Genomic DNA, 15,705 nt, shown 5'->3' with positions numbered 1-15,705 from the left:
AAATTCTAACTCAATTCTTCTAGTTCCAGAGCCCAAGATTTTGATACTCTCCTACAATGGTTTATTAGTGTTCATTTTGAAGGAGATAGCCCTGAATTTGATTCAAAAGGATATTGACAAAAGAAATTTTCTTCCTTCCAAGTTACATAGTTGATACAACATTTACCATTTATGTTCAATGTTCTGAAATAGGAGTTGAAGAGTTTTATCACTTTTCCATAAGGATTTGTGTATGAATAGACAGATCTGGTCCAATTTTTGGAGCTCCTGTTTCCCTTCTTCCAGGATTCTAGATTCTGATCCCATGTGAGCTATTGACTCACTTTTCAACCCCTGGCAAGACCTTCTTGCACTTCAATAATCCCAGCTGGAAAATTAGGTGAAATCAAAATATGACCTCATTAAGAAACAGATGCTTCATCTGAGCAGAGCTTTCTTAAGTAAACATATTACAGAGCTTCTTGTGACATTTTTTTAGAATGTTGTGCTGTGTCCCCTTGTCCATTGGTCAATCTGGGGTCAGGAGACAAGAGGTTGAAATTCTGTTTAATTTGCAGACCAAAGTTTAGAAAAACAAACAATTTCCTTCCTGAGGTTAATGTTATAAGTCAGCTCTAGTTGTACAGTAATACCTGAGTTGAATAAGAAGCTGAACCAACATTTTCCTTTAAAGTAATGTCTTCGCCCGGGTATACATTATCTCAGATTTTCTAACACCAGATTCACTTGTGAATTTAAAGAGGCAAGATGCTTTTTAACCCTAGATTGTGAGTATGAAATTTATTTAATAAAGTGTCACTCATTGGCCAATTTAAAAAGATGATTATCATACTAGAAAAATTATCAGGAGACTGCTATTTCTGAGCTAAAAATATAACTCAGACACTTAGCTTATAGTCTTTGCTTTGATGTAATTTACCATGAAATCCTTTTCTTTAGCATAATTCAGATAAAACCCTTCCTGATGTTACTTTGTGTGATGGGCACTCATTAGTAGGATGGTTGTATTTATGACATGATTTAATAGCCATTAAGAATAGATCAGTATTTTCTACAAAATCACTTACAATTTACACCTTGATATTTATTAATGATTTCAAACAGCAAGATACAGTTCTGTGATCTACATCACTTGGGAAAATACTGGACTAGATCATTGCATTATTCTCTAAATTACACTCTGACTTTGGCAATATCTTTTTTTTTTCTTATTTAGTTGTCAATACAAATGCCGTTCACAAGTGCACCCACTACACAAGTGCATTTGGTCCTTAATTGCCTCAGGATTTTAGGTGAGAAGTTTCCAGTGACTTCAGTCAAGAATTAAAGATTTCACAGGGCCAGCCTGGTGGTGTAGTGGTTAGGTTTGCATGCTCTGCTCCAGCAGCCCAGGGTTCTCAGGTTTGGATCCCAGGCACAGACCTACACCACTCATCAAGTGTACTGTGCAGGCATCCCACATACAAAGTAGAAGAAGATTGGCACAGATGTTAGCTCAGGGCCAATCTTCCTCACCAAAAAAAATAAATAAATAAATAAAAATATTAAAGATTCCGTAAGAAAAATAGTATTGGAAACAAGATTGCTTAACTTAGTTAAAGTCAACAAACTGATCTTCAGTCTTTTGCGTGTCTGCTGATTACAAGTGGTCCCAAATGCAAATACTAATTCTTCCTCAAAGGGAAACTTCAGGACCTGAACTTTAAACTCTGATAATGTACTGTTGCCCTAAATCCATATCTGCCTTATCTCTCTCACTAGGAGTTTTCATGTCCTCTTATACTGAGGGAGCTTGGTTGAGTTTCTTCAAATCTCTTCTTTTACCATTCACAATTGCTTTGAACCCTTTTCACCCTTCTTTTTCTATACTTTGCCTTGAGAGAGAAATGTCTGTCTTTCCAAGGGTAAGAACTGCCTTTCTCTGTGGGTTTCTGGATTCTATTGTGCTGCCTCCTCCAAGACCTCATCCCTCAAGTAATTCTGCTCTGTTTTGCTCTAAAAACTTATCGTGAAATTCATTTAGATGAAAACAGCAAATTGCTTTCAGAGTTGTAAACATTTTCTCCAACACTTCTTTGTATTTTTCATTTGTTGTCTTACTCTCTGGGGCACATATGTGTAAATCCCAACCGTACTAATCCTGCTGGAGGCTGTTTGTCAGAGAAATGCTTTCGCTCCAGTCCACACCTGTAGGTTTGAATAGCTGTGTGGGTGATCCATGAACAAATTCTCACTGGGAAAGGCAGATGTCCCAGGCGATCAATGACATCATGGTAAATTCTGATTCCCTTTCACAACATCTACCCCTAAAATCATTGCCACCTGCGATATTACATTTTTAATTTCCTGGATTCTGAATTTTTCCCTGTCAATGAGCTTTTAGTATCATACTGTGTTGTCTCTCCTGTGAGTGTCCCTTTAAAATAGCTTATAAGGGGCCATTCCTGAGGGATAGTGATTAAGGTGGGCATGTTACACTTTGGCGGCCCGGGTTTGTGGGTTTGGATCTCAGCTGCAGGCCTGCCCCACTTGTCAGCCATGCTGTGGTGGCGACCCACATATAAAGTGGAGGAAGATTGGTACAGATGTTAGCTCAGGGTGACTCTTCCTCAAGCCAAAAAAAAGAGGAAGATTGGCAACAAATGTTAGCTCAGGGCTAATCTTCCTCTGCAAAAAAAAATAAATAAAATAAAGTAACTTATGCTTTTATATGTGTCTTGCCATTTCAGGGCTCAAAGATATTGGCAAATTTCAGACTGATATTAGATGTCTTAGCATAAATGATTGGGGGCTCATATTTGAAAAAACTATTTCTTTTGCTCTTCATAGCCTTTGGTATGTCTGTCACGTCTTTCCTGAAGAGCATCCAAACATCCCTCACATTGATCTCTTTCCATTCTTGTCCAGCTCCTGAAGGGAAGTCACATGGGTCTCTCTCACTGTGTCCTGGTTCCAGCTACTGTGGAACTGGCTGCCTGTTTCTTTGGGTCCTTAAACGTTCTTCACATTGCCCATGACTCTGATTGCCCTTGAGAGAGCATGCCTCTCCCCGCCAGTCATAGATTTATTTTTCATGGAAGACAGAACATTCGCTTGCCCTCCAAGGAGTCTGTCACTCTCACTTGACCCTCCCGCAGTCCATTCCTGGCTGACTGTTGGACATCTTACAAAATTCACATCTCCTTTTAGCTCTTGCCGAAATGGAGCTAAGATTTGTTCATGTGCAGAATGGCAATCTTTTCTGATAGCCATGTAAGAATTTCTTATACATATCTTTAGCAGCAGTTAAGTTACATTGATAAATTAGTAAATTTAGGGAGTATAAAATTCACAATAGCATGCCAAATAGCATGCCAAAAGATTCATAAAATTATACCAAATTATTTTCTAAATAAACTCCTTTGCTTACGTTATTGAAATCTTTAAAATTATTTGCCTCACTACTCTGTATGAAAGAAAAAATCGAGGTACTCTCCTGGGCCCCTCAAAGTGAATTTGGTGTCTGCCACATGGCCTGTATTTTAAATCAGAAATCTAAAATCGACCCTCCAAATGAAGTGTAAGTCCCTTGATGCAGTAGTAAAAATGCACATGGAAAGTGCCATTTATTTATATGGATTTGGAGGAAAAAGGCTATCACTCTGTTAAATAAATATGAATATCTTATGAAATAGAATGCAAAAATCATGTTTTTTTAAAAAATGTAAAACCTGGATTCAACTAAACATCATGTTGCAGAGGTCACCTTAGGCCACTTTCCCTCTCTCTGCTCTTTGCCAGGGAAAAAAACTCAATTATGAAATTGCCACACAAATCCCACTGTGTCAGCTGAGAAAGATTCTACCTTGGAAAAGTTCAAGAAGCACAGAGTGCATTGTCAACAAGTGTTTGATGTACTAAGTAACTTTAAGCCATTTTGAATAGGACATGAATGAAAGGTTCTGTTTTTCTGTGAGCTGCGAGTTCCCTGAAAAACTCAATATACCACCCCAAACTTGGACGAGCTTCTGCCAGTCTTATTTTGCATGTCATTTGGGACTTATTTTACAGACTATGATGCACATTCATGACTTTGACCAAATAAAACGTGAGTGGCAGCGGGATGGTTTCTCAAAGAAAACTTGCTAACCTAGTAAAAGCTATTGAAGTAAATAACTACATAAATAGCATAAAAATGTGGTGCCTTGGAAGGTCACGGAGCCCTAGCCGCTTAATTTCAGCCACAACATCAACCAGCTGCTCAGTGGACAATTTTGTTATGAGGTGTTGGTGATTTAACAAGTTGGCCGAAAGTAGTTGGAATGCAGTGTGAAAGATTTCATCTTTGTTGGGTTTTACTGCTGTGCACTGGACTTTTTGGCAGAATGACTGAAGTTCCTGCCTTTGGCATTCAGAAACCCACAGAGAATTTGTAGTAATCACTTTTCTATAGTATTTTCTACATTCTTTTTAAATGGTTTGTGTATGATTCTCTAAAGCTTTGCAAAAAAACACTGCTATGTTGACTTGTCTACTTTTTAGACTCTCTACAAACTGCTGTCCTGGATTTTTTTTTTCAACAACACTTTAGTTTTATTGGAGAATGTCCTTTTATCTTAAACTATGTGAAAATTGATTCTTATGGAATAAAAAAACAGTTTTGTCAGATTATAAGGATGTGGTTATGTACTCTGTGGAATAATACCTAGCTTGGTAGATTGGAAATGGCATGGTGGGATTGGAGAGACCACGTTTGGTAGCCTTAACCTCAACACCACCTAGCTGAGTGATTTTGGACCATCACTTACCTTCCTAATATTTGTTTTCTCTTCAAGCTCTAACACTTCATGATGGACATCTTGGTATTTTAGACATTTTTTAAATGTAAATGAGTGTATTTTCAAAATATACCATTTATTTGTGGGACCCATAAACATTCACAACTCACCAAATAGCTAAAAGAAATGAAAAAGTAAAGCAAGTTTACATTGGCATGGAACTGGAAAATTACTAATCTCTCTTCTCTTTCCTTTTCTCTCCAGTCATCTCTTACATAGCTACCTACTTACTTGGCCAAGAAAATAGAAGTCACTGACATTCAACAACCATGTATTAAGTGTTTGCAACTTGCAGAATATTGAGTTAAATACAGAGGTTTCAATAGTGGGTTGGGGGAGATGCTCTGATTTCATGGGGCTTATGGTTGATCAGAGAAGGAGGAAAATTAGACAAGTAATCAAAGTAATATGTACTGAGGGCTATGACATAATCCCACAGTTGCCTTGCAATTTCTAGATCCTAAATAAGGCCTTGTTTCTACATATGATGGAGCATGTGTGATCCAGATGGATTATGGGAACATCTACTCCTTAGCATAATTTTTCAGTTTTCCTCTAAATGTTCTCCCAAAGTGATTGCTCTAACTACTTGCAGTTTTAATTTCCCTGGGAATCTAGTTTCTGCATCAGAAGCCAGTTAAAATGAGCTCATGTACAATTGGGGGGGGACAATCAAGTGCTAATATAATTGTCAAGGAAAGATAGAAATGCAAAATACTCGTCATTTGTGCTCCCTATATTCTGTCCCGTAGGACATCTACTTGGCCTTTCCCATGACGATTCCAAATTCTGTGAAGAGAACTTTGGTTCGACAGAAGAGAAGCGCTTAATGTCTTCCATCCTAACCAGCATTGACGCATCCAAGCCGTGGTCCAAATGCACCTCGGCCACCATCACAGAATTCCTGGATGATGGTCATGGTATGTATCGGGAAGGACAACATAGGCTCAGAAACAAAACTTGGGAAATTATGAGTTTTACTTCATTATATCCTATGATGTTCACTTTGCCCTCTAAGGCAATGGTTGTTCAGATACTGTCCAAAAAGAAGCAAGGGACTGTCTGTTGGTGTGTAATGCCGACGTCCTTGGTGGCATTGTAGCTATGGTATTTTTGCTTTTGAATTGAGAAGTTCAAAAGAGAAGCAGTGTGGGAGACCACACAGAATGCCTCACTAGCGCCCTGAAAGGCTGGCTTTTATTCCGTCGTTCACCACTAGCTTCCTGTGAGAATGCTGGCAGACATCTTGTTTCCCTGCTATTAATATGACTCTCAGAATTATTTGTTACATGCCTATTACAGGGGTGTGGTTAAGATGTAGGTGACAATTCTGTTGGATTCCGTTTATGGCAACATAAAGCCAGGAAAGGAAGCTCTTTAGATTTGCCTTCATGGAAGAATTTGCTTTAATCCTGACAGCAGGTTCTCCTGAAAGTTAAGTAAAAACTGCAGAACAGAAATAGAAAAGCCATCCGAATGGTGAGAAAACATTTTAAGAACTTCAAAAGAAACCTTTGGCTTTATCCTTCAGCTACAGTTCAAGAGCACAGCCTACTTTATTAAATTCTGTAAATCCAGGCTTAGTGCTATAAACTATACAAAAATACTAAGGAAGTCACAAATTTTAGAAATAATAAATTCTGACCCTTAAGTAATCTTTGAAATAAGTGGTTACAAATTTCCCAGCTTTCCTTATTACTTTAAAACACTAGAAACACAAGAGGATAGACTCATTAGAATTGGAGATCATCAGAGACCACATAGTTCAAGTTTCTCATATTACAGAAATGAACATATTCTCATTCCCCTTTTTTTCCTCTTAAAATTGGTCTCTTTCTAAAACTGGTGGTTGAATCGAATATGATAGAAATTCTTGATTATGATGACTGTTCATAAAGTTACCTCATGATGCGTGGTTCAAAGTTGGATGAAAGAGAATCTGTGATAACTGTTTTTTTCTAGTCACAAAATTTATGGCTTGATATTTTCATGATTTCTTGGTGACTTGGCCATCTTGAATTTGGTAACATAATGTTGAAACAATTGATAAATTCGGTTCTTTTCAGACAAAAAGAAATTCCACTACATCTTGTAGCCAAAATCTGCTCATTAACTCATTTTTGCTCTGTTAGTGGTGAACTGGTAATGCTTTAGCTACTTGCTACTGCTTCAATTTCTTATTCCTGCAAACAATCCATTCTCAGCTTGGCTTCAAAATTCCCCTCAATACAAAACAAATGTTCTTTATGAGTTGAAAGGACATCGCAATATCTTAAAAATTTAGAAACAATACTAAGAATCAATGGAACTGGCTTTTCCTTTAACCAAATACCTCATAAAGTGGTAATTTTCTCTGTAGCTCAGTTTACAGTGCTGATTAAATGCTAATAAAGTCCTGAAATGAACGCTTCCCTAATTATCTGCCTGTCTACATTGATCAAGTCCATATCTAATAAAATCCTTCTTGGGTGGAATCTTAGTCTCCACTCTTAATGTTACTTTTGCTGTTTTTTTGTTCAGGTTTTCTGAAAATGAAATAACGTTAATATTTTATTTCAAAATCACACATTACACATTCCAAGATGTTGAGCTAAACTTTGAATCACTAAATGAACGGATTTAGTTGCTAAGGCAGCAAATACTTATGGCTAAAATGGGACCAAATCTTCTTTTCCTATGCAAGTATTAGGTCAGCTAATTACAACGCTGTGTCAAATTTTATTTCTTATTGCCATAATTTTGGAATGATTCATTTATTTCATGTTTGTGGAATTCATGATCTTACTTTCTGTGCAGTACATATGCTTTTAGTATTGTCTTCATTTTTTATCACTATTTCTATATTTAAAAGAGTCCACACTCAGATTTTTAAGAATTTTCCAACAAATTTACATATTTCATCCATCTCTCTCCGTCTATCCCAAAGAACCTCATGGGAGATAATAACCAAGAACATACTTTTCATTGAAATAGATCTTATTCAGTTGCACTAAAATCTTATCTGAATTTCCCATATATATGTTAAATAATTAAATTCAAATACTAAAATTCTTTAGACAGAAAATTCTCGTAGTTTATGTATTAGTTAATTCATTTCATCAAACATAGACTCTCTCTCACTTTTGAATATATTGGTTAGGGAGTCTTATGTTTTAACCAAAAAAACACTTCTATTTTATCGGTAGCCTATAAAGAATAAAGTAATTGCAGAATAAGGAGAACCAGAGAAAGTCATTGTGGCACAATGGCAAGGCTCAATTATGTTCATTTCAACACAGCACGTGCAGCTACAGAATTGAAACAGCAGTACTCTCTGTAGCATGATCATTTAAATGGGAATTCAAATCATTTAATTTCTAAATTGTGACCAAAAAACTGACAAGTCAGTTTAAGTGAAAGTACGGCCATAGGGACTAGTAAATGAGATTTTGAGATGGTTGAGGTTCTGATATTTCAACTTCAGAGCTTAAAAGAGAACCAAAAACAAAGTCAAAGTCCAAGATGATGGCAAATCAAACAAATACATCTTGGTTGGAAGACTAAACTGATATCACGAAACCATATCATAAACTCTTTTCACTTCACTTGTACAGAGTTACTCAGGCTTCCATTCTGAGCCCATTTATTCATACTTAGGAGAAATAGTTCTACTATTTTTCTGTTCTAATTTTCCATGCAAATAACAATTTTAGGCAATAAAATAGTCATGGCTGTGGGTGGGGAATGAGGGGCACTTCAGACAGGTAAACTGAGAGCAAGAAGTGATATCATTTGACAATAACGGAGAAACCAGGAAAGCTGTCAAAGCTGTACCTCTAAAACTTCAAAAGCACAGTGGGCTGCCACTGTTTTCCAAAAGGTCAAAAGCCCCATCAGCCCCTCAGGATCCCCGAAAGTACATCTGTATTTCAGCATGATAAAACAATTGATACTCAGGAAGAAGTGATTGTCAGTTATTTAGGAAGATTCAGTTGTGCCCCTGACATAAAGGCAGCAAAGCTATTGCTTTTTTTAAGAGATATTCTTACAAAATTTGTACAGTTTTTAGATGGTACCTGAAGAGTACATCATCTGGAGAATCCATTTATGTGTAATAGCTCATCTGTCTCCCTCCCACCTCCAGGATTGCTGGAGAAATGAAGTCTGGGAGTACAATTAAATTCAAATTATTTGATTTGTTTTAAAGTTATTAGTCATAAGTAGCAGGCATTTGTAGCACTCAACCACTGGCAAATTTAGATTCATTAATGCTGAATGTTTCCTGATTTAGTTCCAACGAGAAATATGCGGCAATTAGGTTATGGTTCAAAAGTCAGTATGCATGCTCCAAAATAACTGTGCCCGCACATCTGTGATTCAGAAAAGGAGAAGCCATGTCTCCTGGGGACCCCTCCTGCCAGCCTGCCCAAGATACTTGCAGACATTCTGCAGTATTTACACAAGTTAGCTCTAAGCAAGCTGGCTAGGAGTATAATCCTCAAAACTAAAGGTAAGCACTGGCAGAGAAATTGTGCAGTGAAAGCAAGTTATTCAATTTCTTTTCTCAAATGCTTCATAACCTTGAAGCCAGAAACCGTAGTGTGTCCACTGCATCCTTATGTCACTCGGCCACATGGTGAAAAAGGCCGCCACCTCAGTTGTTACACAGCTCAGGAACAGCCACGACACAAGCTGCTAGGGAAAATCTACAGACAGCTTTGAAAAATTAACATGTAGCATATTTAAAGATCTAACTTTATGGCCACTTACCGAACACAGGACTTTGGACATAAAATGGTATCAGAAAGCCAATTCTTGGAATCTTTTGTACATGTAGACTCTAAAGCTAGTAATATGATCTTAACATTCAGTTTTTAAGGTAGTATTCATAAAATTCAAAGCTTGTTATGGTAGTGTCTTGATTTTCACAATAACTATGTTCTTTAAAAGAGTCTGCAAATAAGATGTATATTTTAAGTCCACAGTGACCTATATGTTTGAAAAGCTATGCTTCTTCCTTTAACTAAGACAATGTTTAATCTAATTTGCTTGGCATTACATTTGCTAAACAGTGTACTTAATGCTTCTAACAATTTCACAGACACTTTGAATTACTTTTGGTCAGCAACAATTGTCTGTGGCTTTGTCAGTGCCCTTGTTAGTTTATCTGTCATCGGGCCTATAATGCATCAGTTTTTCTTTTAATGTTAGACATTCAAATAAAGATCTAAATGAAGAGTTGCAGGACCCACAAGATGATAGTAGGGAGTAAAACGGGAGACTCTGCAGTGTTGGTAGTCTTCCTTGAATGATTTTCATTAAGAATATTAATTGATTTCTCCTACGTCATGGATATTTGAGCTGATGCTTAATTTCAGGCCTGTGTATTAAAAAGAAAGGGAAGACAGAAATAACTACAGTGCTAGAAATAAGGAAGACAAAAGGAAAAGAATAAAGGACAACCAAACTTAATACAATAATTTCCATTACTCATTAATATGAATGACAAACAGTGCTGGAAGTCAGATACACAAAACCAAAGATTTTTCTGTTCCGTTGCCTGGAGTCATGGCATACCTTCCATCAGCCCGTAGTGTACTTTGTGGCCATGGAGAGACTGCCACATTCTTTCCTTTATTTGTCCATCACAAATCACTACATTTTACTTTTTAATTTTTATTAAATTATGCATTTAACTTCACTTGGATGGTAAAAACAAATAGGCAGTATGTACACATTTCTAATGTCTTTCCTTTAGTAACCATTTATATGCACAAAGGCAGGGAGAAAAAAAAAGGGAGAGAGGGAAAGAAAGGAGGTAGAAAGGAAAAGGCAACCTGGCAGTTTGTGGAACAGAACAAACAGACAAAATGTTGCCAGCGAAGACTAGATGGGATTTCAGTCTAGGGTAAATTCAAGAATACGTGAAGTAGATGTGAAGAAGTGGTTGAGAATAAAGTAAAACAGATTAAGAGAAGTCATCAGTACATTAGATGCTTTTCAACATCAATATAAATGGTATTAAAAGATTGATCCATTTCCTCTTTCATCCCTCCCCCAAATGGTACACATTTTTTTAAATGGAAAATGTGTACCTAATCCACTATTAGATTTTAAATATTTTATGCCATGAGATTCAGAATCAGGCTCTAGATTGGTTCTTTTCTTGATGTTCCCTGGCACAAATCTGCCATTTGGTAGAGATGTCTGTACCTATTTATTGCAAAAGAACATAATTCAACATATAGATGAAATCGATAGACTGTATATTTCAGGGTAAACAGAAACTAATGCAGCAACAAATCCTGCTACTGAGAACATTGGAGTGAGCAATTAATAGCAATTCTGAAATAAATCATTTTATTTTAAGCAAGAAAAGGTCATCTCCAGATGACCTCTAAGGGAAAATCAAAGAGCTGAGATACCATATTTTTAATAGCAAAGCAAGTGTTTATTCATTTTTAAAACTTACGCTTTGGCATTAAGCTTTGTAAAGAGATGCTCCACTGAAGTCTCCTTGTATGCTGATTTCAAATTGTTTGCATTATACATTTCTTTTCGCTCCTCATCTGCTAACGAGATAGAAAGGATGTCACTGACCCATGGAGAGATGGTCAGTTATTTTGGCTCAAGATAAATGAGGTGCATCCATGCCACATGCACCCACACTTGTTAAAGACTTCTCAGCTAATATTTAATTACCCAGTCTTATGGGCTGTGCTTTTTAGTAAAATTAAAAAGTTTCTTAAAATTGCACTTTTGACGAATTGGAGAGCATTCTTGCTGTCTCAGAGATTTGTTGACGGTCCTCTAGCATCAGCAATGTGCTAAGCCTTCCCTGGTTTACACAGTGCTCTTTTTTGATGTAGCAATAACCCTTTTCATGAAGTTCTGAAATAACTATTCTTCCTCTGTCTTCTAAACAAAGCTCAATGACGTTTTACTATCATTCTTTCCTATTGACTTGATGTTGATGTTTTCCTTTTCATTTGATGTTTTTCCCAAAGTTCTCTTTGTCTGGATATTTATTTTTAATGCTTTTTCTGGCTTGCCTTAAGAAGCTTTACCTCTTCAAATGTTCTGGCTCAGAAGTTAAGTAGCAACTTCACTCTTTATTCATTTTCATATAATGCCTCCATTACAGATTGACAAATTCTAAGGTATTCACTTTGAAGAAACTTGAATGTCTTTGTAAAAACATTTGCAGTGTACTAAAAATGTGCTGGATATTCCATTTCTCAGTGGAAAGTAGGATTGAAGTATGATTTTCTTTTGTTGAATAAAAAGAATAAGTCAAGGGACCGGCCCAGTGGTGTAGTGATTAAGTTTGCACCCTTTGCTTCAGTGGCCAAGGTTTCGGGGTTCAGATCCCAGGCACAGACCTACACTCTGCTCATCAGGCCATGCTGTGGCAGGATCCCACATACAAACTGGAGGAAGGTTGGCACAGATGTTAGCTCAGCGGCAATCTTCCTCAAGCAAAAAGAAGAAGACTGGCAACAGATGTTAGCTCAGGGCCAATCTTCCTCACCAAAAAATAAATAAATAAATGATAACTCAAATACATCTAAAACATTGTTAAATATGTTCGCCATAGTACCAGCTATCATTGTTTCATATTTTTCTGGTCGCCCTTTATATCTCTGCTGGCCAGTTTTACCCTAACAGTGTCACAGTGAGAAGAGAAACATTTCACAGGTCTTGAAAATAAATTAGAGAGAGGTTAACTAACTAGGCCAAGACCACTCAGCCATTTAGTGTTTTGCCAGGATTAGACTTTGGACCGACGCATGATATCCACCATTTAAAGGACCCTTACACACGCCTGCCTTTCTGCAATAAAGCAAGAAATCTGTCTACATACTAAGCAGAGGCAACATCGTATGTGATGAGCAGGGCAGGCTCTGAGTATAAAACCCTAATAGCTATGTGACCTTGGGTAAGTGATCTTAATGTTCCTCAGTTTCCCTATCAGTAAAATAATGGAATCTGCTTCCTAGAGTTCTTGTGAGGATTAAATGAGTGAATACATTTAAGAAACTGAGAATAGTGCAAGTATGTAACAAATATTTGTTATTTTTTGTACTACTAATAACCAATGAGTAAATCCTTAAATCAAGAAAAGAAAAAAATACAGAAAGTGGTGGGCAGTATGCATGCTACCAGATAAAGGGAGAAAATTAATGGCGTTAACTCACTGGGCAAGGATTCTTAGGGTAGCTTTTTGCGAGGATGTGAGGGCTGTTTCAGCTTCTGAATTTGCATTCTCTTTGTGTGTGCCAGCTTCTACTGGTCTCCCACGTCGTCTCTTTTTACTCCCCATATTACTAGGGAATGAGAGCACCAACTTGTTTGTGGCAGACACACTCCATGCACCCAACAAACACCAGAGACATTGAATAACACACACAAATGGGAGAAAAGAGAGAAGAGTAAAAAGATAAGGCTAGTCCCAATTATCAAATTATTGTTTCTTTTCTTCTCCCACTGCCCCTTTATTCTGTGACTCTTGAAAGTTCTTTATTAAAATTCTTATCAGTCTGGGAAAAATACTTTATTTAGTCTATTCCTTCGCTTTATTGGGAGACCTTGAGAGGTGGATCTGGGTCATTGTTGTGTTTTCCCAGTTTCCAGTATGTTTGCTAGAACTCTGTAGGTGCAAATCAAATGCTTATTGCGTGAGTACAAGAATGAATGAAGTAGCACCTTGTTTAGTTATGGAATTAGTGGAAACGGACAGAAATAAGCACGTGAGGAAGAGATAAGTTGGAAGTGGAGAATGGGGTATACACAGAGTGCCAAGGTCAAACTTTTCCCAAAGTCATAAATGCTTATTTCTTATTATTATTGCTATTGTTGTTATTATGTCCATTATCTTATTTCCTCTAAATCCATCCCAATTTCCTTTTATCCCTCAGCACAATGGCTATTTTCACTATTACAAAATAATTTTATTTACCCATACCACTGCCATCATTCTAGATACCCAGAACACATTACTCACTGAAAATCCTGGAGAGTGTTGGTGAGCGCAAGGAGACACCACCCAGCCTGGTCCCCATCACACCGCAGATTTGTGGATGCCTCGGGCTTCAACATCCGCTGGAGCATTTCATTTTTAGATCTGTGATTTTAGTGGCTTGAAACCCACACACAGAACAGTGGTCAATCTCGGTTATTCTTTCAGGTAACTGTTTGCTAGACCTTCCACGAAAGCAGATCCTGGGCCCTGAAGAACTCCCAGGTCAGACCTATGACGCCACCCAGCAGTGCAACCTGACGTTCGGGCCCGAGTACTCAGTGTGTCCCGGCATGGACGTCTGCGCGCGCCTGTGGTGCGCCGTGGTGCGCCAGGGCCAGATGGTGTGTCTGACCAAGAAGCTGCCAGCTGTGGAAGGGACACCATGTGGCAAAGGGAGGATTTGCCTGCAGGGCAAGTGTGTGGACAAAACCAAGAAAAAATATTATTCAGTAAGTGATTTTCTTGTCACGCAATGCCTGGAGACCCAAGATCCGAAAGACATTCCTGTGACATGTGTGGGTCCTGTTGCCAGAAAGCTTTCTTTCCTAGTTAAAATATCTTTCCTTGGGAGATCTACTTATAGCTTCCTTTTTCACCCCCAGTAGCCATTCTCAGTAATCACACACTGGAGAAAATGCAGATCGGAGGTACTCCTCCCAGGTTGTGTCCAGTAACAGAGAAGTATATAGCCCAGACTCTGTCTACTTGAGACCTCAAGTAGGGCCCCAGGATCAATTTTTGGAAGTTTACTTTCAAACTTCTCTGAGTAGAGTCATCAGAACACGTTTCTTTAAATTCAGTAAGGAAATAGCAATAGAGCTGACACATGATCAGCATACATATTTGCTGGACTCCAAAATGGTCATGTTCCTCCCCTCATGACAAGTTAATCTAACTTGAGGAGTGAGGTGAAACCTGGATTGGGACCGGCCCTATGACTGAGTGGTTAAGTTTCCATGCTCCACTTTGGGAGCCCAGGATTCCCCAGTTTGGATCCCGGTTGCGGACCTACATACCACTCATCAAGCCAAGCTATGGCGGCATCCCACATAGACAAAACTAGAACGACCTACAACTAGAATATACAACTATGTGCTGGGGCTTTGGGGAGGAAAAAAAAAGAAGATTGGCAACATATGTTAGCTCAGGGCCAATCTTCCTCACCAAAATGTATACTTAAAAAAAAATGTTAATCTAAAAAAAAACCTGGGGCTGCTCCAGGGAAACCCCTCCACTCTCCCCATAGCCCCCTGTGCACAGTTCATGTTCAGGTCAGCAACAGCCACCATCGTTTTCAAGGCCCAAGCAAAGCATTTGTTGACTCTCATAAGGTTTTCAAAGTCCCTGGAAGGGCCTTGCCTTATGCACGCTGCCTTTGTCTTTTAAGGCTGTCACCCAACCATGCATTCTCAGATAACCCAACACAGGCAGCCAGAGGAAGCTCTCCCCTCATCCCCTTGGCAAAGGAGTTAATAATATTCTTCCTTTTGGAGTCTCTCCCTTCCTGCTGCCTGCAGTGTTTCCAGAGTAATCGACCTAGGGCGTCAGAACAGGGCTCTTTATTCCCTGTGGCTTATGTGCCAGTGGTGTGGGTGCACTTGGTGTCTGTCACATTTTTTCTCTACAGGGTAACACTCTGGTCTAATCAGGAAATCAGCTGAGCCCAAGTCAAATGCGTTATGCATGTGGCAGACGCGCATCACAGACAAGATGTGTGATTTCAATAAAGGGACTCAAGAACTTTAGTGCTAAAGAGGGAGAAAAGATGTAAACACAATCTAATGCCTGACATCATGCAAAACCTTTAGCATCATACATTTCATTAAAGATCCAACGTCTGAGTGAGAAAAAGTTAACCGTGGTTCAATGGTTATTAACAGAAATGTA

At 38.2% G+C, this 15,705-nt stretch overlaps 1 protein-coding gene across 2 annotated transcripts in view; it reads left to right on the top strand.

The window, feature by feature from the left end:
- ADAMTS5 (ADAM metallopeptidase with thrombospondin type 1 motif 5) overlaps positions 1-15,705 on the top strand; it is a 46,732-nt gene that overhangs the window by 19,039 nt on the left and 11,988 nt on the right. For both annotated transcript variants that reach the window (XM_023629969.2, XM_003364218.5), the window contains 2 exons: positions 5,570-5,737; positions 13,984-14,267. In XM_023629969.2, coding sequence (XP_023485737.2) covers positions 5,570-5,737; positions 13,984-14,267 — 452 coding nt within the window. The remainder of the gene's footprint in view (positions 1-5,569; positions 5,738-13,983; positions 14,268-15,705) is intronic.

The sequence above is a fragment of the Equus caballus genome, chromosome 26 (assembly GCF_041296265.1).
Source record: "Equus caballus isolate H_3958 breed thoroughbred chromosome 26, TB-T2T, whole genome shotgun sequence".
NCBI classification, from domain to species: Eukaryota; Metazoa; Chordata; class Mammalia; order Perissodactyla; family Equidae; genus Equus; species Equus caballus.
The sequence above is the reverse complement of the archived record's forward strand: the minus strand, read 5'-3'. Positions and strand labels throughout refer to the sequence as shown.